The sequence below is a fragment of the Brachycentrus maculatus genome, unplaced genomic scaffold, assembly GCF_059751285.1.
Source record: "Brachycentrus maculatus isolate JH-2025_06_01 unplaced genomic scaffold, ASM5975128v1 h1tg000003l, whole genome shotgun sequence".
NCBI lineage: Eukaryota > Metazoa > Arthropoda > Insecta > Trichoptera > Brachycentridae > Brachycentrus > Brachycentrus maculatus.
The window spans coordinates 1,169,438-1,194,858 of record NW_028280758.1 but is presented as its reverse complement, the minus strand read 5'-3'; the positions used below and the strand labels follow the sequence as shown (position 1 = coordinate 1,194,858).

The following is a 25,421-nucleotide window of genomic DNA, read 5'->3' as shown; positions in this document are numbered from 1 at the left end:
ATTAATAAAAATCTTACTCAAACCAACTGTAAATGCTGCCGATAACTAACATGAAAGGACGTGTGAATTATATGACGATTGGATACACCAAAAATCTTGTGAAAACTGCATTTGTTTTAAAAATTTAATTTTTAGGTACCTACATCAAACAGTTTTTATTTTTACCGGGTCGTTCATTTCGGAGTTTTGTTTTACTCTTTTTTCTTCACTCATTCGTCCCACATGTCCAAATCATCATAACCAGACGATATTTTATTATTTTGATTAAACGAGAATCTGAACTAAATATATTAAAAGTTAAAATAAATATATAAAGTGTATAATGTATGTAAGCGCCTTTTTATTGGCTGTAACAATGACTGATAATATTTTAAACACATATACAATATGTTCGCAGCAAACGACAAAAAAGTTTGTCTCTCAATATAGCATTGATATAAATTCTTAAACCATCACCGTGATATTTTTATCATCCAGAAATACTTACACGTAACGATCACTTCCATTTATAGGTGGAAAAATCAGATTGTGTAAAATATGTAACCATCTATAAAGAATAAGTCACATTTTAATGAATAAATAAAAGCAGCATTAACCTTTACGTATCCAGATTCAGATTTTCGGCTATGTCGCGCACGTCACTACAAAAAAAGCGTTGAAAAAAATGGATTTGAAATATATTTAAAAAAAATCTAATACTGACTTTTGTCAGTATTAGATACAAATGATTCTTACCCTGCACCCTTTAAAAATATATTTATAAGAACACTACATTGATTTTAAGGCCAAATATACGATAAATCGCTACTAAACGCAGGTAATATTTGACGTATTTGTTTCTTCTTTCTTAAAAGACCGTTTTTGTATTGAAAAAAAAGCTTTTCTTCGAAATAAATACATAGTTTTGATAAGTAAATATTTATTGAAAGGTTAGGAGGTTAAATGATAAAAAAGTATTTATTCAATACATATTCTAAAAAAAAGTCAAATCCCAATATATATTCAACAAAAAAAAATATCACAGAGAGACTTCTAGTTTGAGCGTTCGCGGTCTCAGCCTTAACGTTTTAATAAAATCTCTATACTACGATGTAATCGCATTTGTAATACCTCCCCTGATGGTAGCTAAATCGTTTATATGAACTTATGTGACACGTGTGCTCTATATAGTATAAGTAGAGTAGTTGCAATACAAGCTATGTTTAGGAATATCATATCGAAAGTCTATTTAAATGTTCTTATGAATGCTTGGAATGAGAGGGCTTTGTCCGGCCGCATCTTCAATAGATGAACTTTAACAAGAACAGCAAATAAAACCAAATGCAAAGTTTATTAGATTGAGTGTAGTTTATTCTGGCAGATAACAAAAATAAATTCATATTATTTTTTGACATCTCATCAAAGATGAAGAAGAATATGGAAGTCTGGGCATTTACGGGGCTTACGACCGTCATAGGCTTGTTCAAGTGATCACTTTACACACGTGTAACATTCACCAATTCTACCCATTATTGACAACCACACTACTAAAATTCTTGGAAGTTCTATATATATGAACCAATTTAGAAACCTTGTTCATGAATCACTAGAACTTCACTAGAGACATCTATTGGTGAGATGTAAAGAAGCTTTTTATTAAGCAGAAACTCTTATATTAGTATGTGTATTCTTACTATAGCCTTTTATTAAGCCTTTTATTAAGCTTTTTATTAAGCAGAAACTCTTATATTAGTATGTGTATTCTTACTATAGCCCGCAGCATTTACAAACAGCTAATCGAATACGGCGAAATTAAAAACAAATAAGATAACATATAACGAGAATTGGAAAAAGATTCGAGAAATTTTGCACAAATACTAGAATATGATAAGATATTAACAGAATTCCAATGAAAGAAGTGTGTGCAAACAAATAGGTATTATGTACAGAATGATTTTTTTTTTAAGGTAAAAAAAACAGATGTATTTTTCGTTAAATCACTATATTTCTGCAATCTTGAAAGTCTATGCCGTTCTCACCATAATATATACTACTACTACTACTTATACCAATATGCCGTTTCGTTGCAGGGGTAGGCAGAGAGGATGGAACGCCACACCCTTAGGTCCTGACATACACTCCTAGCTTCTTTCACCTCCATACATGCCCTTTAATTACGTACACTTTTCACCCAACAGATTTTAGGTTCTGATTGATCTTATCATGCCAAGTCTTTTTTGGCAGGCCTCCTTCTGTTCTTCCGTATACATTTAAAAAATTACTTTCTTAGTCATTCTCTCGTTATCCATTCGCTCCGCATGTCCACACAACATTAAAGAAATTTTCTTAAACTTTTCAATTATCCCTTCAAAATCAGCCTTACATTCCTATCTATTATCTTCATTTTTAATTCTGTCATACGATTTACCTCACATTCGTTTTGACTTAATAAAGAGACATTACATTTTTATTGGAAAAATCCTGAGATGAAGATCGGTAGCAAAATCAAGATTTACTAAACTTGTGTCCGACCCATCATGACGTATGGGATCGAAAGTAGAGCGGACACCGTTGGCACAAAAAACGCGCTTAGAGTGTCAGATATGAAGACTCTAAGAAGCATATTAGGCAAGAGTCTTCGATATAGAATAAGAAACGCCAGTATCAGGGAAATATGCGAGATCGTAGATGTCGTTAGGTGGGGAAGGCAACGAAGGAGATAATGGTATGCGCAAGTGAGGAGAATGAAACCATCTAGACTCCCCCACATCGCACTGTACGGCCAACCCCATGGTAGACGACTCCCGAGGAGACCATCAATGAGATGGATCGATAGCTGGGAATCGACATCGCAGGAGGTTAATCCCTCTTAAAAACAGGCCACAAGGCCTACACCAAGAAAAAGAAGAAGATATTTTTATTTTGCCATATTTTTTTAAACTAACGTTATTTTGTCATTTCACAGATAATATAAAATAATTGTATACATTCTATAATAAAACTAAAAAAATAACGGTGAATATTTTATAATAATATGATAATATCGTGTGGAAATAATAGCAACAAATCGTTTTTACAAATACTTTATTCAAGACAGATTTTCAACGGTCTATAATTTCTGTAGATATTACACCACGAAAACTTTTATCAATATCCCGCCGATCACTAAATTATATATAAAAAAGGAATAAATTTAACAATTTGTTGAATTAAATACTTCTCATACATAATTATAAGTCTACTTAAAGAAATTTAAACATTTAATTTCAAAATATTGTGATACGCGCGGATGTAAACGCTAATATTATTCATTGACAAAATGAATGTAGGCATATTATTTGGTATTTTTTACGTAGATAGATACCCTATGGTATATGTGGAATCGGTCATATCGTCAATCTCTTGACTAACTGTCCTATCTGACATTATTGAGGAATTTAACAGTTTTATTTACTAGATTAAAGTTTTGTACTGACAATTCTTGGTGGAACTGCATTTTAAAGAATAAAATAACAACTATGTAATTTTTTCCACTTGAATTTTATTCGTCCAGCAACCAACAACTCCTGCCTTAAAAATATATAATTTATATATAAAATAGAATTTTGTCAAGCCTCACACCAGTCTGATGGTGTCAGTTTACATTTCAAATAATTTCAGATTAGAAATTAACGAAAATATGAACAAACACAAAAAAAAAGTTCTTAAGAAAAAATGGTGAAAACGCAGATAAGACAGTAAGTCAGGATAGCAACGATATGTCATGAATATTATCAGACCTACGATGAATTAATTTACATAAATAATTGTAAATTTAGTAGCAGTTTTTATTGGAGTCAGCGCTGCCTTAGATAAGGCTAGCGAAACTGGTTTTTCTCAAATTAGGAATAAATTTATCCAAAAATAGTGAATAAAAATGAAGGCGCCTATGCTTGGTAAATATTAATATCCACACATTAAAAATTCTAGGAAAAAATATTAAATAAATCAAATAATACTAATGCTATGAGAACGTTGAAGGGGGTAAGACAGTTATCTGAAAATCTAATAATTATGCGTGATTATTTAATTTTTACATAATTTCATTAAAGCTCTTAAAAAACTATTAAACTCGGTAATTAAATATGTACATAAAATTTTATTAAGATAATCGCGATTTAATTATTTTTAATATATATTTGTTACTATCGGTGTGGGACTTGTAATTTTACATTCGACTACATTTTTTTAAAGGTTAACTGTGTACCTACTAAGGTAGTGAAAGATGATCAGTTCTAACTAGTGAGTGACTGGTGAGACAAATCTAGAATGCGGGTAGTCACACGATTGTGGCTATATTGTTGTCACCAATGTGTCACCATCGTACCCACATTCCTTACAAAAACCATGAAAAGGGTTATTAAGTATGTTGTACAAAGTTACAACATTTTGAGTGTGTCCAAATACTTGTTCGAAAATCTGGATTCAGCTAAAATAATAAAACGAAATGGATATTTTCTAGCGTTTCTCATGTATGTGATTATAATCCGGAATTCGGACCTCACGTACAAATTAAAGAGTTTCTGCTCAATAAAATGCTTCTTTATCTCTAGTGAAGTTCTAGTGATTAAAGCACTATGTTTCGAAATTGAATTATGTACATGGCACTTACTAGAATTTGAGTAGTGTGGTTGTCAATCATGGGTAGAGTTCGTGAATGTTACTCGTATGTAAAGTGATCACTTAAACCAGACTATGGCGATCGTATGCCCCGTAAATGCCCAGACTTCCACATTCTTCTACATCTATGTTGAGATGACAATTTGTTTTTATAAAGTTAGGAATGTAGACATGAGATATGACAATTTTTTTAGGAGAGCATCCTTAAGATGTTTTACGGTAAATGACAAAATAAATTACTAAATATCATAATCCTGGAAATAATAAAATTAATCAGTAAGACACATAAAAAACCTTTTTTAATGATGAAAAGGGGGTATACATACAGCAGCTTCTTCATGTATCGTTTTCTTGCAGTAATAAGTGCGTATGTCTCCTTTCCGCCTCCTCCCGACGAGAAGTATTTCATCTTGCGATCCTTGGAGATGGGCGATGCTACACTTCCGGAACGAGTGAGCAGAACACTTCTTTCCAAAGAGTTTTCACAGATTTCTTCATATCAATTTTATAAAGCACTAGCATTCAACAGTCGGTGCACTTTCCATTATGAGTAAGTCAACATGTATATGTATGTAGTATAGGTTTGTCTTTGTTTTAATTCAGTTTTTAAACGATTAAATCTGAAAATGAGTGAGAAAATTCGTTTGAAAATTTATACGAGAACCATTAATGTTTACTAGAATGACTACATTTTTTAAAATTATGCCCATTTTTTTTATATTTGACAATATTCATTGCTTCACTAACGTTTTGAAATTAAATATATTATTGTTGTGTGCTTTCTATTTTCTATATTTTTAATTTAACCAGATTGAGCCACATCAATGCGCGGCTTGATACAGCTCGTTTTGAAATAATAATTGCGAATACCGACATATTTTCTTATGTTAAGATTTTTTATGAAAGAGATTTCATTTGCGATATTTTGAGTGTATTATACTTGTTCTCGAATCTGGATTATCTGCACCTATAAGTTATTTTTTACATTTCTTGACTTCTCAACATAGATAGGTTTATGATAGGTCGTAAGCCCTGTGAATGCCCAGACTCCCATATTTTTCTTCATCTGTGTTAAGATGTCAAAAAAATGTAAAGAGATTTGATATCAACTTCAACAAATTCTATAAGTTAACAGTTTAAAAAAATGTTTTAATAAAATATCGAAGGAAAAGTGTATGACGGAATATAATATATTACGTTGGATATAATAATGTAATTTTAGGTAGTACACATTTGTACGAAGTGTATACTAAAATGAGTAAATGTATTCTCTGACCGGTTTCCAGAATGCATATCAATAACAATTTCGATTACGGTATTGAAGTATTATCAAGCTCTGCTTTGAAATGGAAATGTAACAGTTCTTCTTCGAATTATCATAAATAGTACGCATTGCTCACTTATTGCGCTGGGAAATAGTTTCTATCGCACTGTGCAACCACTGGTCTCTCGAGGGACATCATGCAGTGGAATGCAAAATGCAATTATCGACCGAAATCGCTCGAAGCCTGAGCTTAAATTATACGCCTGTATAAGAACATCTGTTAGATGTCCTTAAAATACATATAATAGACTTTTTTATTGATTTCTTAACCTTACATTCATATAAAACATTTTGAGTGTCTCCAAATCTGGATTATCTCCAATTAGGAGTTATTTTTTACACGATTTTTTGACATCTCAACACAGATGATGAAGAATATGGAAGACTGAAGAACCAAGCCTATGACGGTCGTAAGCCCTGTAAATACCTTGAATTCCATACTCTTCTTCATTTCTTACATTTATTGATTCAGTAGGCACTTGTGGTAATATCTATCAATTTTTAATTTAAATTTCACTTGATAAATACTACTATTTGTTCAAATCGAATACGTGAATCGATGAGTTCATTATAATTTTTAAACAGCATACGATGCATGAAAATAATGCGGAATGCATCGGAACACGTGTCAAAATAGATTTTTATGAATAGTGGTATTTACAAAGTAAAATTTTAATTTGAAATCTAAATATTTTGTTTAGTTTAAGTTTATAAAAAACTACTGACTAATCACTGAAAAACAAAGTGACTTTTCACAAATTCATGTATATTTTCTCCATGAATATATTCCTTATTTGACTTGTACATACATATATCAGCCTAAAAATTTCTGACAGAAAATCAGTGCAAATTTTATGACGTTTGAACTCTTTAACAGTCTTTTTAATAAGGCATACAAATTTCAGATTTAAATGCAAATAAATAACAATACATACATCGAAAATAATAAAACGTAAGTACTGTCGAATACGGTACCCATTTTATTGATTTTAACCCAAATATAAATACCGTTGAGATATTTCATAATATATAGTATTAGTAAGTGGTACATAAATTATATTTAATAAGACGGTTGATAACACTAAAATAATATTATAATAAATAGATACTTAGAGAAAACTGAGCAGTGGTTATGAAATTAAATTAATTCTGTAGTTACTGTCGAATTGATTTAGTACATCCAGTCTCAAGTCGTTTTGAGGAAGATCAACTCGTATTTTTACTGCTGCTCATACTTACTTAGAAATAAGTACATACGAGTACATAAAACGATATTTCTGAAATAACCCTCAATGTCTATTCATTTTTAATGTTTTTTACACCAACGACGTTTTGTTGTGATAAATTCCACGCCACGTGAATTTCTAAAGAGTCAAAGAGATGGAATATAGAAGTCACGTCACTATGAAGTCATCCTGCTAGAAAATGTCTCAATAGAATTTAGTTTTGAGGGCAATACAAATATCATAAGAAATTTTGGAAATTTAGAATGTGACAACCGTGGCAAAGTTGAGAAAAAAAGTTGACAAATTATTTTCCATTAACGCTAAAATAGATGTGTTTCTGAACACTTACATGAATATATGAATTTTAAATGCAAAACAATCTATAGTGTCCGTATGTTTCATATTTTTATGAAGATAAAATTGTCACGTTTTATTACAAAATAAGTCGCTCGGATGTAAAAGAATTATGAATCTTTAATTACATAATTTTAAAATTAAATTTAGTATAAGAAGATGATTAAATTTATTTACAAATAAAAAAAAATATTACCGAATCATCAAACTTGAGGGTTTATTTATAAACATAAAGTGATTTTCCGTTTAGCGCAATTAAAAGATATCTTTTTCATGTGATAATTTTTGTCACAAGCAAATATTTTTATAAAATAATATAGCATCAAAGCTTCAGATGGAAATATCTCAAACCTGATGGATATTTATAATTATAAAATCATAATAATAATAATAAAACCCTTATCCGCACCCCAATGGTGCATAGGGCACTGCGTCATATAAACGCAGTATTATCTTGATCGTTTACACATGAAGGAAAGGTGATCAGCCCTCCGCTTCAAGTACCAGTCCAGGGTAATATTGAATAAATATTACAGTGAAAAAATCACTCACATTTATTCTTACCCCCCCTGGGAATCGAACCCGGGTCCTCCAGAACGGTAGCCGAGCGTGCTGACCATTACACTACGGAGGCGGACGATAAAATCATATACCTATAAAATGCATACACCTATATCCATATGTGTGCAAAATCTATTATGCCTATATGTATTATAATAGTAGTAAAAATGTTATATTTATACCGACAATTCATGCGCCCCTCACTATCAATAAAATAATAATAAAAGTACAGAAATATAATAAATTTGTTTTTGTAAAGAACGCATATTGCGAGTCACTACCCCATGAGAAACACTCGGTGAATTATTGGGAGAATAAAAAAGTTGACTGATTTAACTGCAGTTAGCAGCATGAGGTATGCAACTGCAATTGTACTTGCATTTACCATAGGTATCTTTCCTCGGGCTACGAAATAATTACGGCAATTAAATGCATGTGCCAAATCCTGTTAATTTATCCCGCTCGAACGAAAATTGGGATATAAAACGTTACTGCATACAATAAGGAAAAACGGGTTTCTACAGAAGATTACGATTTTTCAAATTTATTTAACGCCTCATAAAAAAAAATAGTACATTTTTAATCTGTAACAAAAAGTTTCAATAAAACAGTTTTATACTACATTTAAAAGTTTAAAAATTGAAAAGTTTAATGTTGAAAAGTGTCTAAAACATTTTGAGTGTGTCCAAATACTTGTTCACAAAATCTGGATTATCTCCAATTACAGGAGTTATTTTCATATTATTTTTAACATCTCATCTAAGATGAAGAAAAAACCAGCCTATGACGGTCGTCAGCCCCGTAAATGCCCAGACTTCTATATTCTTCTTCATCTTTGATGAGATGTTAAAAAATAATTTGAAAAGTGTCATCTTTTCATATAAAAAAAATATATAATTTCTTATACATTTTTATACTTTATTGTAGTGTATAAAGCATGTTAGTATGAATTATTTATAGAAAATTATATAAACGCACGTGCATTAGGAGCAACTCCGTAATAACAACAAATAAGTATTGTAGTTAAAACATAACAATTTTGACGATGACCCAGCAAGAATTTTAACCTAGAACGTCATTCATAACATATTATTCAAAGGTGCTAAGCCGAGAATCAAAGTACAGATGTGGAGAATTTTTGAGGTTATCAAGATTTTTCCCATATACAGAACCGGCATCACGAGTAGCGTTAATTTGTAAAAAATGTACTTTTTCTCTATAAAGGTACTATCGACAATTTATTACTACGTACTTATACGAGTTATTGGTATCTTCAGTGTGCATCGTTAGCAAGTCCAGGTGAAAAGTTATCCAGCAGGTGTATTAATATTTATAATTAAATATCCGAAATATCATCACGCAAATTGTGAGCATGACCAACGTGACCATTTTAATATAATATTTTTCGAAAAGTAGCACGGTCCGTATTGAACTACGGGGTGTTAAAGGTTACTTGTATTAGGAAGGCAGAAATAACGACAGGTAGTGAGAATAAGAACGTGACCCACGACGAAAGTGGCGATAAATTCATTACAAACACTCTCGAATGCGTGAGGCACAAATCAATATCGGGATAGCGAGGTACCAGGATGCTAGGATACCGAGAGGGTAGCGAGCAGATCCAATAGTAATGACCTCGTGACCAGCGGAAACAGACTGCGGAAAAGATTCAGGAAGGCAAAAAGAACTACGAAATGAACCATAGTTAAGTATATAAGAAAAAGGCTGATTATAAAATTTCATCTAAGTGTTTTTTTTATTTCTATCATCAAGTATATAGGTCTCAATTCTTAGTTATTAGAACCAATTGAAGTGAGGTAATATTAAAATACGATTTAAACATGAGTAAATCTCATTCTCACGTAATGAATACAAATTTAGTGCAAGAAAACACGCCCAAAATTCTCCATTATATTTTTGGTAAAGTCACGTAAAAATATTATATGTATGCATTATAGAATTGTATTACAAAATGACAATTTTATTTAAAATCTTTGGCTTAACGTCAGTAAAATAATTTTCATATATTTCGTATGGAAGAAATGCCAAAAATTTGTAGCCTAAGTACCTAAGTACACAGATACGGAAGATTGCCAAATTGTTATCGCTTGAATTGTACGGATTAGGTTCAGGAAGTTGCTTCGTTTTACCAAATTGATAAAACGAAACGATTCAAACGTGTCGTGCGTGACACAATGCTGTAGAAATTTCTAAATAACAAACGCTACAAATATATAATGAAAACGGTGACTATTACCTACCCAAACATTACCCCGAATACAGGAATCGGCTACAGTGCAATCGGAAACTAATAAAAGTCAGGAGTAAATAGCCTCTAGCTAGAAGAACATAAAATCGAAGAAAAAAAAATTAATGTTTATTGTTTCAGTATCAGGGATTGCGATTCCAGTCAGGTTTGTGCAACAGTTGAGGGAACAAATATAATAATGGCTCAGAACTTGAGTTAATAGTAGCGTCACGCAGCTATCTAACCCTTCGGAATTTCTTTTGTTAGAGAATCACGAGGGAAGAGTTCGTGGCGAAACGTCAAGTCGTCAAAAAACACCATTTATCTTTATAACTTGCAGTCATATTAACAGAGCTTCAGTGAAATAGGCAAACTCATTACGTTGCTTTCCCGGCGTACTTCTAACAATGCCCAACTGCATGCCGAGGCAAATAATAAAATATACAGTCAGTAAGTTTCTCTGTTTAAGTGAGATTATGAACAATTCCCCATCAATCATGAAATTTTCTCCTCCATTTGTCTTCGATTTCTCTTAGCAAACATACATAAGTACACACTATGACAATTAATTAGTATTCTCATCATATCTCGCTCCCCGTACCAATATACGCGTTCCTCGATCTTATCTCAAGGTATGCAGTAAATGCGTTTCAACATAGATATACCAATTACTCGACTCGTATTGACTAAAAATTAAGTGCAAATCGTAATAACAATGAAATCCGCACAAAAACTATTGCGATCGTTATACAAACGTGCAGTTCCAATGTTGGCAATTCTTGTAACATTTGTGTTATTCTGGAGATACCATCGATGCGATTCGCGATTAAATATTATTCAACAAGGTTCCGAAACGGATACATGGTTAAGTAGATACTAGGTATTTCATAAATCTGCGTAATAAAGACAGAGATAATCTCCTTAATAGGAAAATAAAGTTTTATAACGCTCTCCGGCAGTAAACATCCCACGAAAAAACAATTTATTTAAATGCAAAAAGAGAAAATATCGTCAATGCAAGTAAAAGTTATCATCAAATAACAACAAAAAATATAATTTTCATGTGAGTTCGAAATGAAATATTTTGAAATAAATCCAATCTGAAACGTCATTTCGATTATTGTTTCCCAAATAAGATCCTACTACATTCAAAATTTCTACTATAAATAATATATTTGATAAATTAATTTTGACCAAAACTGCATTCAGTGCCGTACATAATTAAACCCACCAGCTCATCAAACATTGTTTTTGTCGTTAAATTATTTTAAAGGCGAAACTGACGTCCCATTACAAACCAGTGATGGGCGAACGAATTACACCATAAACACCAAATTAAATAACGACTTTTAAAGAAATTTTAAATCAATTTGGTCATTTAACAAATTCGGTTGAGCAATGCGTACTTCTAGCTACTAAGATATTGACTTCAAAAACTTAATATGAAAGAAATATAAAACCGACAAAATGTAACGAATAAATCCCTATAAGGAAACTGTTACCAATTTAAAGAGTTTTCTTCTTCAAATAGTAAATTTTAATTACTTAGACGCTAGATAAACTTAATTCTTTATTTTTGTTTTAATTCATGGTCCATCAGGGGTGCATTCCATTTAAGCACAAAAAATGCTTACCTGGGTGTAGGAAGACACCAAATTGGATTATTTACCATCGTTTTACATTACTATTAATTAACATCATTATATTTTGTTTTCCTCTTAGTTTGCACAATGCAAGCATATTCTGTTGAATAAAATATCAATTTCCTAAGAATAATTCGAACAATGCGAGTTGTCATTCCATATGCAACCTGTAATGAAGTTTGTTCCCTGGAAGAGATGCAAAGGTAACAGATAATTATATGACTCCGTATATGGATTATACCCGTGATATTAATTGTTACAATGAGCTTCCTTCGTGTCAAGTTAGAGACTTCTATCTAGGTGCATTAAACATGTTACGTGTGTGGTCGTCTGGTTGTGACATGTGCTCACGTAATGTCATATATCGGTGTCTGAGCAGCATGAGAGGATATTCTAAAGGTAAATATTTCAAATGGATGACAGTCAGATCATCTTAATCATAGTCAATATTTTCACGTAATAACTGTTGAATGACATGTGCTAAACTGGTTTGTATTTTTTCCGGTGATGGGAGACATACTTGTAAGTTATTAAAAGATGAACTCAAACCACGAAGCTAATCGCACTCCGATCATTTAGTTAAAAACATTGAAAGAATCCAGTACATCAAAATACATAAAATCATAACACAATCAAGAATAAATAATTGGCAAAGAACCAGAACGTATTTATTTATTCTTCATTTTAAATAACACATTTATTTGGTAAATGCCACAATTAATTAAAATCTATGTATTGCGAGGCGTGTTTCAAAGCATTCAACATCATTATCAAACACAGTGTTCAAATACGGTGTGTGATAATTATGTATAATGCATCGAAACGCATGTCACAATAGATAATAATAAAAAGTAATATTTAAATTTACAGTTAAATTTAAAATGAATAGAGACTACCACAAAATGGATACCGAATTAATATGCTTTCCTCTTATACAGGTTGACTATCGTCAGGAGTATTTAAACTCTAGAATATCCAAAATGGGAATAATGAGCTCTCCAAAATCAGTCTCTTAACCCAAAAGTATTTTAATTTTTTTATTTTAAATATAAAGCAATAGAAGGTACAGTAAATAGGCATATAAAAAAACATAAGGTAAGAAGCATGTTCAAAGGAAAAAATAGAGAAAATATAACTAATCACTTACAAAAAAATCTTTAAATAAGTATTTTTTCAGTTCATTCATTTTTGGATCATGACTGGGTTTTTTTTATACAGGCAGCTGGTTAATTTGGGTATAGGCAAAATATTATAAGGACCTTACTCCAGACTTGGTTGATTTGCTAAAAAATATTGTTATCGCGGTTGATTTGCTTAAAAGGGGCGATAGTAATACCCCATTGAACAACTACATAGATATCGGAACACAGATTCCGTGCGTATCAAAACGGTTTGTTATCCAATATTACGCTCTTCCGGATTGCCGGTCTGAATTAGTGGAGCGACGGATTGCCTAGTTATGGTGATTCTCTCACTCCTGGCCACAGGATGGCGCAAAATTAATCACCCCATTGGAAGATGTTATAATCTTCGCAAATGGCGTTGTACGTCAATTTGACACTTGTGATCTAGACAGCTGCAGTATACAAACATATTGTAAAACGGGCACAAATGTGTATCAACACTTACGACGGATATCGGGATACAATTTTACGTTGTTTCACATGTTTAATAAATTTCGCAACTTAGTTTTTTTTAATGCTTTGCAAGAGTAAGTCTGTCACGAAGCCTAGATGCTTCTGTATCAGATCTGGGAATGCGGTGGGACAGCTTTAAATGACGGATATTATCTTTTCCACTTAACTAACAAAATTGCAACTGTCCAAATAAAGATTTTCATCATTCAAAAAAAATTTTTTTAATCTAGTAAAAAAGTCATTTAAAAACAAAATTGGATGATTAATTTTGAGCCATCTTGGATCTGTTTGTATACTGCAGGTGTTTAGTTTTCAAAATGTTAAATATTATTGACGTACGACCCCATTTGCAAAAATTATGACGTCTTTTGATAGAGTGATTGATTTTGCGCCATTCTGTACTAACAGGAGACGGAAGATAGCTCTATCATGAGTCACGAGCGAGACGAATCGATTGGCTCAAACAATCGCCATCGCCGTTATTAGATGCCTCGGCGGAGGTGGGAGGTAATTGCCAGGAAGACTTTTTGTATTTTGTACCGGTGTCGGAGCCCTAAATCAGAATGACAGGTTCATTCGCTGCCACGAGTTGGTGACCATTGAGAAACTCCAATGCCGAGACTAATCTCATTCCTAACTTGGACTTAAGTCTGACGTGATGTATTGAAGAGGGGATGTTTCGTGACTTAAATTATAAATCATAGCCTAAGCTTGAATATTCAATATCGTCACCATATTGGGCAAACTATTTAAAAATATCAGTAAAAATAACAACCAAAAAACTTTAAAAATGTATTTTTTTTATTTTCATTGTGGAGGTCCTCACCAAAACGTTTCATTTCCATTATACTTAAATGATTTTAAGTAATCAGGAATTCCAGCTTGTAAAATTGTTACGTTTTGGTGCGATTTAATGATTTTATATTGGTTTAATACAGGATTGGTCACGTTTAGTCAAAACTTTAAATAATATTTTTCGAAAGAAGACAGTAAACAGAATAGATTTGTTTTTAAATTATTTTTTGTGCAATATTAGAAATTTAACTATTGTTAGGACCTCCAAAATTTATCTACGCATTAATTTTGTAGAATTGGATATTCTTGATCGTGATTACGTGAAAAAATAAGTCTAGAGCTGGTATTACAGTGAAAAGATAACGCTTTAACTATGTAATGAAGATAACATTAATTACCTGACACCTTAGCGCTTCCCACGAGTAGAACAAATTCTAAACAAAATTACTATATTTATGGTTCAATTCAATTAGTTAACGATGAATATGGGGATCTCACAAATAGATGCCTCTAGTGAAGTTCTAGTGATTCAAGAACAATGTTTTAAAATTGGTTCTTATTTATAGAACTTCCAAGAATTTGAGTGGTGTGGTTGTCAATAATGGGTAGAATTGGTGAATGTTACACGCGTGTATGGCCAGATACCATGTTCTTCTTCGTCTATATTGAGATGTCAAAAAAAAGAAGGCCGCTAGTTTTTTGCTGCGAATCACGTTTCTCCGAGAACCAGATAAAGATCGTAATAACATCAGTTTTGTCGGGAATTAAAAAGTTGAAAATACTAGGAAATCATCTGACAATTTACAGTAAGTGAAATGGTTCATTTTAATCCGATAGAATGATTTGATTCAACAGTTTTTTTTTAAATCGTAGGTTGCCTATTAAAATTGACAGGAATAAGGTATTCTCGTTTTCTACGAATTTTTAACGGATTCAGCAATTCAATGGACCATTTTATTGTTATACTCTTTTTAATTGTCCGAATGATCTGTTCTTTTATTCATGATTACAGGCTTTTTTTAACATTTATCTTTGTACAAAATAACGCTAATCGTGATAAACAAATTTTTCGTGTTAGGCTACATTTCACGATTTCACTTGTTCAGTGTTTACAGGTTTACAAGTGATACACCGATTCTAACAATATTTGACAACCTCGCTACTAAAATTTTGATAACTCCTAGAAATTTACAACATTTTGAGTGTGTCCAAATACTTGTTCACAAAATCTGGATTATCTCCAATTACAGGAGTTATTTTCATATTATTTTTTAACATCTCATTAAAGATGAAGAAGAATATGGAAGTCTGGGCATTTACGGGGCTGACGACCGTCATAGGCTGGTTTTAGTGATCACTTTACACACGTGTAACATTCACCAATTCTGCCCATTATTGACAACCACACTACTCAATAATAATGGGTAGTAATAATAAAAGTGTGGTTGTCAATAATGGGTAGAATTGGTGAATGTTACACGTGTGTAAAGTGATCACTAAAACCAGCCTATGACGGTCGTCAGCCCCGTAAATGCCCAGACTTCCATATTCTTCTTCATCTTAGATGTGATGTTAAAAAATAATACTCCTAGATATATTGATCAAACTCGTGACACAGTACATGTGAGTTCACTATCATAAATCAAATATTTATAATTTTGACCACTTTTTCAATAAAAATGCATAACGTTTATTACATTATATGACTAATTTACCATCACGCCGTTTACTGCAGGGGTAGGCAGAGAGAACAGAACGCAACACCACTCTATTTTTGCAAACATTCTTCGCCTCTTTTACGTTCATGCATCTCCTCATAAATACCTTTGCTTTAGAGTATCATCACATTGAACACGATTATTTGAAAAAAAAACATAATTAGGCCGATACATCAAAGGCGTTTTGTATTATCTCTTTATTTACATTTTTTTATAACTTGATTACTTACATTACTTTAAGGTACAGTAAACACCCCTATAACATTGAGATATTTCAAACATTAACCCCTTATAACGTTCCCTCCGATAACGCGGTACCTATCTCAACGTTATAGGGGGTTTACTGTATACGAAAGTCATTAGTGCGAAATAATTTTAGAAGCAATTAATTCAAAGAACAATAATAGTTAAACCAGCATGCCTAAATGTATATCTTCAAAGCGGTCTAGTTAAGTGAATTTAATTTTTAATGAACTGATTCACGTACCATATCCAATCTGCGTCCTTGGTAAGAGGAAGCTTTGTTATTAGAAACTACGGATTTCTACTCTGACGATACGGCTGAGGAGGATTTCACTTGCGAATTATACAAGTGTAGCGAAAAAAATACGGCTAAAATTGAATTTGACGATACCGAATTCCGCTAGTTTCGAGAACTACAGATGTTCTCATCATCAGAGGAAAATACAAATAGTTTGCATTTTCACGTGTTGTTGAGAATATCTGTAGTTGTCGAACTAGTCGTGTTACCCATTGAAAAACTCAAAAAAGTGGTATTATAATAGTATTATATTCTGTAAAAAAAACATTACGTTATTCCACAACGTTAAGGCCCAGTATTGGTTAAGGGGATATTCGCAACCACACGATTTATTCCACAGGAGACCACCGGAAAGGTCACAAGTCCGTGCACGCCCGATTTTTTTAAAAGAATGTATATGGGATATTTATTTTGTTTCTTAGAATATTTGTAGATTTTTTTAAACTTCTTACCCTTCAGGAACTCTTTTCTTTTCGAAACCATTTTATTATTTCGAAGAAAAATTTATTTTTTTACTGCAAAAAAATGTATTTTAAGAAATAAATCAATTACCTAAAATGTTACCTGGATTTAGAGAAAATTAAGTTGCGACATAACGAATACTGGGCCTTAAATCATCCAAAAAAAATTACATACATGTGGTTTTCAGGCATTTAACTCATTGATACGGAAACTAATGGTAAACTGAAAAAAATACGATTTATTTCATTAATTTTTATAAAATAAATGACATATTATTACTTAATTAACTTTAAACTACCTAATTCAATTTTTAAAAATTGTGACTGCAGCTAGTTTTAAAATAATAAAATAGTAGTCTAAAAACTAGACCCTGATAATGATCAAATAGTAACATTTAAAAAAAATTGCAAGTCAATAAAGCCTTCAAGAACAAGTTCAAATAATAATAGAAAAATAATAATAGAATAATAATTTGAGTAGTGTGGTTGTCAATAATGGGTAGAATTGGTGAATGTTACACGTGTGTAAAGTGATCACTTAAACCAGCCTATGACGGTCGTCAGCCCCGTAAATGCCCAGACTTCCATATTCTTCTTCATCTTTGATGAGATGTCAAAAAATAATATGAAAATAACTCCTGTAATTGGAGATAATCCAGATTTTGTGAACAAGTATTTGGACACACTCAAAATGTTGTGAATAAATTATCTGTTCAAATTATAAGCTTAAATAATAAAAATGAAAATGGTATTTTCTGGCGTTTCTCAAGTGTGTGATTATAATCCAGGATTCGGACCTCACATACTAGTATAAGAGTTTCTGTTTAGTAAAAAGAAAATATGATATTTTAGATAATTAACAAAACATGAGAAAATTTTCATCGCATCCATGCATTATTACTCTATTAAGATTTCGATCTGTTAAATTATGTCCTAGTACCTAAAAAAATGCGGGGAATACAAATCTTATTGTTCATATACATTTATAATAACAACAAAAAAATCCTATACTGATGACTTGGGGGCATGTGAATGAAAAATTAAATACTTAAACTTCAGTTATTACCAATTCCGTATGTAAATTAACGTAATCACAGGGATATAAATTTAACTCACAACTCGGAGTCCAATCAAAGCACTCATTAGGTAGAAGATAGCTTTTTTATACATATTTTTTTATTTATTTATTTAATAAAATTAATTTACATGTTTGATACGTGTAACATAAATCGTATTAGAGATCGTTTATCATAAATTTGGTATTCCAAGAAAAAACCTGGTAATTCAAAGACTTGAAAAAAGTATTAATAAAGGAATGGAATTTCTTAATACCTTAATTTTTTTTACACAAAAAATAAGAACTTTGATACTTTCTTCAGTAACAGTTTTTTATACATTTTTAAAACAAAAAATATGGTAGAAATAGATATTTCATAATGGTTGATAAAAAAACACGGTGCATAGTTGGTTTTTTCACGATGTATTGTTGATAATACCTACCTACTTTGTATCGGACGATTTTCTAATTTACATATTTTTGTCATTACTTGTTGCATAACTACAGATGGTACATTAATGCTCGGTATTTAATGTTCAAATTTACATTCCGGTGGTAAATCAGTTTGTAAAAAAACAACTGCTGACGACACTCCTATGCGAAAAAACTCAGCTTCTAAAAGTACCACAAACTGGCAGTTATCATCACGTTACTCAATTTTTGTAAATTATTTGAATACCTATAAACCAGATATTTAATTGCGAAATTGACGTCGGTGATTTTTTCTTTAATCCGAATGTAGCAATATAAATCAAATTACGTCCTCACTTCTTTTATTCTTACTGTATTATTATATTCGAGCCATCATTAAAAAATAAAAAGGGAATAAGCGATCTATTTTTCATATTATAGGTGACATATAAATGACAAAAAACATATAAATGACTCGAAACACATTAGTATTTCAAATACTTCCAGGAGTCTGAATAATTGGCGGGTATATGAAGAAATGCATAAATGTGGAAGAGGCGATGATTTTTTTTTATTTTAAAAGACAGATAAGTTTGGCATTTCATTTTCTCTGCCTGTGTTGTTTAGTAGGTTTTTTTTTATTACTTCAGTTTGTATAAATACGAGTATGCAATCTTATGTGCCATAACGATTGTTATTTTTCCTTTTACTTTCCCAAATAAACGTTATATCCTTCACACTGAGCTTCTTCACTTACATCATCTGTATCCCATAACATATTTTCCCCTGTATCCAAGAACCAGAAACGCAGAACTGATTGCATTTCCTTTCTGAAATTAAGATCAAGGTAACAAAGAGCACGTCAATCCGACGAGGTGTCCTATGTGTAATGTAACCAGTAACTATTTTTAATAAATAATTATGATAATTTTCACGTTTTTAATTTTGTAGTCCGCCTGACGAATACTTAGTTACTATGTATCTACAAATATAGTTTAGTTATCTAGGGTTAACATGAAGTTCGAGTAGCAATCAAAATTGCCTTGTAAAATATGTATCAAACCTGCCTACATAATAACATTCATATCCTTAAATTACTTATACCGTAAACGTGTTTGAAGTAGCCAAGCATTATTATTATTTTGTTTAGGAAATATTTAAATTATATTTGATATTTATATACAGAATGAAAATGTTGTTAGAATATGTCAGAGATAACACCCATTCAGCCTTCGAATTCGGTTCAACAATATTTATTCTCTTCATAATCACTACGGCGATTCTTGATACTGTATTTAAGTGTGGTAGCTACTACCGAAAATAATTCACACGTTATTTCATTTCGATTTTTTTCGTCGGAATCGTAACGTAAGACGTACAATTTCAAAGTAGTTATATTATCTTATAAATTATATTTGAATAACTGGTTTTGAAGAGTTATCTGCGACTACCCTACAATAAATAAATTATTTATATGCAATTTGAACCGAACGACCTATCATGGCAAGCAAAATCATAAAACATGATATCCGCGGTTCTAAAACAAAATGGCAAAACAAAAATCTGTACATTACCGTCATTGGATAATAAGTAATTAGCGACGATACCTAAAGAACTTACTCGCAATAAACGAAATTCAGTAAGCGTCCGGTTGCGCTGAGAGCCGGGTGTCACTTCACAACCTTTTGAAAAAAAATGTTTTTTTTTGTTTCTTAGAATATGTATATTTAAAAAAAATATATATAAATATATATGTATATATATATATATATATATATATATATATATATATATATATATATATATATATATATATATATATATATATATATATATATATATGTATATAAATATATATATATATATATATATATATATATATATATATATATGTATATATATATATATATATATATATATATATATATATATATATATATATATATATATATATATATATATATATATATATAGATTTGTGGGCCAGGCGCCGTGGCGTAGTTGGGTAGACGCTCGACTGTGTAACTGGCATCGCGGGTTCGATTCCCGCCAATTGCAAAATGAATTCAAGAAATATTTATTTTCAACTGGTCTGAGTGTTTGTGATGTATTTTTTACATTTACCTTCCCTATCCTTTCTATCCTACCTGCAGACAAGCATCTAAAATAGACGCTTTGTGGGTTATTCCTTTTTAAAAAATGCCTATACGTCCATATTCTTCTTCATCTATGTTGAGATGTCAAAAATAAAGTAAATATATCATTTTATTCTTTCAGTACATCGAACATTGACAGTTATTACGCGATACAAATGGAACATGACAGCTCAATAGCCGACTGTCGAATGCCAAGACAAGGATGCGTTTGCAAGTATGTATTTCGTTATTCTGACAGTCAAGCTTGTTTTAAAAATTCGCCTGTGAGCAATCGAATTGCTCTGCATTAAACTGCAATAATGAAAGTGAATGGAAATCGTGAAGTTTTATACAAGACACAAAGATGTCGTGCAGAACTCTAACGAACACAAAACATGCCTACAAGTAGGCGTCTTTTCTTAATGGAGCGCTTTAAAATTATCTTTACTCAATTCCTGGTTCCGGAATGTATTGTAGACTATGAAAAGAAGTCTTGAATGATTTTACTTTATAAAAAAAAATTGACACAAATAACCATAGATTATTGTGTGACATTTCGAAGAACAATTTAATATTTCTTTCTGCCATGAAATACAAGTCATTTTATGATCGCTAAATCAAATTTGTATTTTATATTCAATATTTAAATAAAACAAAGCTTATTTCTCACGATTCAATATATCACAACCAAATCATTTTATGGTACGAAAGCATGATATTGTATTATTATCGACGGTGAAAAACACGACGGGCGAAGAATTATTTCTTTATTTTTTTGCATTTTAAAGCCAGTTTGATAAACTTTAAAGCCTAGTCGTATTTTGAAACAAATAAAATTACTTGAGATCTATTGAATTTAGGAAGAAGATGAATAATCAAGAGAAATAAATCAATCTCAATTGAGGGACGATTTTTTACAACAAAAAAAACTTCAAAGAAAGAATACATATTGAAACAAAAAAATAACACTTCTATAATATTTCTGCGTTTATTCGTGTTAACACGGCTATATAATAAAACAAATATACGGTTTTTTACAATTTTAATTTATCTGATCAGTAAACGGGTTTCATCGTTACCGACATCATCAGACTGGTGATATCGGTAGCGTCAAAACTCGGTAACTGGTCAAATAAAATTAACGTGGAATAAATCATATAGTTGTTGTTTTATTACATAAAAATGCAGTTGAACCAATAAATGTCAGCACAAAACTTAAATCTAATTAACACGACTAATTTTGAGAACTGTAAGTTCTCGAAACTCAAAAAGTGGTTAATTTTTATATTTTAAATCATATTTTTATTCCGTAGCGTTAATGCCAAATGAATAAATAATTGAATTAAACATATTTATACAAACAATGTAGTTGAATTCAACAAATTTTATACATCTTATGCCTTCCTACATACTTTTCAACGTTAACTTAGTAGGTACATAGTATTTTAATTTTATTTAAAAATTTAATAATTGTATTTTAACTAGGTATTGTATAGTTATTACTTAAAAACGAAATAGATACAGGTTTATAACATGTTTTTCGGAGTTCATTTCGTGAGATACTTTAATATTGATTTGAAGGTTGTGGCCTGCAGAGTTTTTAAGAATGATTAATCATATTATTTATAAACACCACAAAATACACCTTTTGAAAGCAAACTTCAATGGGATTCTTGTCATGTGACCGAAGTGAGTAATTTCACATTAATTTCTCGTCAAGAATACATAATGTCGCATGAATCAGCGGGAAAAAAGGACCCAACATCAAAGTGACTCGTTTGAAGAAAATCTATTTATAGACAGTATGAGAAGAGTGACATAAAAAGTAGTCGTTACCTGAATGCAAAACTATCCTAACTGCATAAAAGGATATTTTACAGAGACGATAACATTTTCGAAAGTGAGTTTTCTGAATTATGTAATAGTTTATTATTAGATTAAAACCAATATTTTTAGCTTTTCCACTTTTTTATTTGACCAGCGACCGGGTTTCGTCGTTACCGACATCATCAGACTGGTCGGTATGTCGAATGATGTCGGTAACGACGAAACCCGGTCGCTGGTCAAATAAAAAAGTGGAAAAGCTAAAAATATTGGTTTTAATCTAATAATAAATTAAAAATGCAATTCCATCACGAAGTGTCAGTGGATAATATAAATCTAGTAATAGTATTAAATTTTCTTTTGAATATCTATATTCATTATATTTAAATAGTTATATCTGTTTATGACCCAAAATACGATTAATCACAATTTAATTTTCTTTAAACCCAGGTAATATTTAACGTAGATATTGATGTTATGCTTAAAACACCGTTTTTGTATTGAAAAAATAAGTTTTTCTTTGTAATAAATATATCGATTTAAAAAGAATAGAGTTATTGAAAGTAAGGAGTTAAAAAATATATATCTTCTTTATATGTATGTATATTCTTTAAAAAAAAAAACAATTTCTATAAATACAATGAAAACAAAATTATAATGCAACACGTCTGGCTTCTCGTGCAGCCGGTTGCGTTCTGAATTTTTACGTTTGAGATCTCACCCTTAAAGCTTTAGGCCCCAATAACTATTCTTTATAACCTGCTCTGATTTTAAAATAAAATTAATTTTAATAATATTGTCTTTTAGAATTATTTCATGTATAAAGAAATTAAATTAAATTGATCATTCTGGAAACTGTAACTATATTGATCCTATTCCCGAACGTTCATCAAAAATTGGAATAGATTTTCAACGTCTCTTCCCAAATTATTAAATGTCTACGAGCTATGACCGGCATAAATAGTGCACACATGTAACACACGAGTATATGACCGACTTGATGGAATGCTTGACATAGGTCAAGACCGCGGTCCAAATAAAAATTATAATACATATATATTTTGCAGCCTTTACAGTTAAAACTGGTTTCAGGTTCGATGAGGAATTCTTCAAGAGTTATTTGTGCGGCTAATAACGAGATGGCCTCTTCGTGCGACAAAAAGAATGTTGGATAACCCTTTGAAACAATAAACAAAACATCGTAACATAAAAAAAAACTCGTCTTTATCCACATATGGCTACATAACATATAAATGATAAGATTTGGCATTAATTTTGTGAAGTGACATTATGATATATATAAGTGAAAAGTACGTTCAATTTATGTGTGATCCTAACTGGCCCGTGCCAGATGCGACAAATTTGACCAGGCAATCTGACGCTGTACCCAAAGGAAGGCTAATCCTCGAGTTAACTTTTCTTACTATTTTGTCCAAAAAGAAATCATTTATTATATAATACCACATATCATTTACATTTGGCATTAATTTAATAAAATAATGTTATTTAAGTATAAAAATAAAACAGTTGTATTATCCATAATAAAACAACAACTGTATTGTTTTTTCCACTTTTATTTTATTTGACTATTCGTGAGTCGGCACTACCAGTTTGATGACACTACACTGATGTTGTCACTGGTCAAATAAAATACCAATGGAAAAAACGGCATAGTTGTTGTTTTATTATATAAATGCAGTACCATTAATAAATATCATTTTAAAACTTAAAACACTTGTATAAGACATGTTATTAGTTTATTAATGTAAATACGACTAGTTTTGAAAACTACAATGATTAAAAGCTCAAAAATGTTCTAAATGCAAGTATTAATTTTTATATTTAAATAATTAATTTTATCAATTTTTGTTTGTTTTTTCCGAATGTTTGTTTGTTTTTTATTAAATGCCATTTAATTAATTAGCTAAGAAACTGAACCCTGAACACAATGTATGTAAATCTTTACTAAGGCATAGAATTTTAATTCGCGGTTATGAGTTATCCCATAAAATGCGACACAAGGAAGAAAGGCATGTTCAAATGGCTCCGACATGTGGATAGTGAAGGAATGAACGGTAACTCGAATTTCCGATGCGTATGTGATCGAAAGTTGAAACCGAATAAGACTTGGCATAAAAAAGTGCATCAAGCATTTTGTTCAAATGTAAAAGTAATTAATTTTGGTACGAATTATTTAGTACCTACAAACGAACACATACTCAGTTTCTCAACATCGAATGTGACCTCTCAATAAGGCAGATATGATTTAATGATAATTGAAATACATGACAGTTCGAATGTCAATTTTAAAAGGGTTAAATGTCAAAAGAGAAATCGGTATAAGTTCTTGAACGTAAAAAAATATTCTGACAATCGTAATATATACTTACGAAGCATTTTAAAAATCAAACACTGACATTTTAAAAGAAATAAAATTAATTCTTGATAGTATATATTGATAGTATATATGGATCCGTAAACTCTAGTACAATATCACTACCGTAGACTATAAAAGCACATATTTTGGTTGTTTGGAAGATATTGCTTTTTAGCAATAAGCCCGCCAATGTACTTATTTATTTTCTGTACATGAAATTTAAATAAATAAATAAAAAAGTAAACATATTTTGACTTTGACTACGAAGTATAAATAAATTAACTTCTACCTAACATAGATGAAGAAGAATATGGAACTCTGAGTAAGCTGGTTTAAGTGATCACTCTATACACGTGTAACATTCATTTTTCTACCCAAATACCGACATTTTTGAGTTCTACACAAATACAGAAATTCGAGAATGTAGTTATCAATCATGGGCAGAATGGTGAATTTTATACGTGAATAAAG

The 25,421-nt window shown here is 31.0% G+C and overlaps 1 protein-coding gene across 3 annotated transcripts in view; it reads right to left on the bottom strand.

The window, feature by feature from the left end:
- The window catches only part of RapGAP1 (Rap GTPase activating protein 1), a 562,680-nt gene that overhangs the window by 258,497 nt on the left and 278,762 nt on the right, over window positions 1-25,421 (bottom strand). The window contains exon 2 of one of the 3 annotated variants that reach the window (XM_088265107.1): window positions 4,965-5,258. The exons of the other annotated variants lie outside the window; for them this stretch is intronic. Coding sequence (XP_088121233.1) covers window positions 4,965-5,047 — 83 coding nt within the window. The 5' untranslated portion in view covers window positions 5,048-5,258. The remainder of the gene's footprint in view (window positions 1-4,964; window positions 5,259-25,421) is intronic. 3 annotated transcript variants of the gene reach the window in all.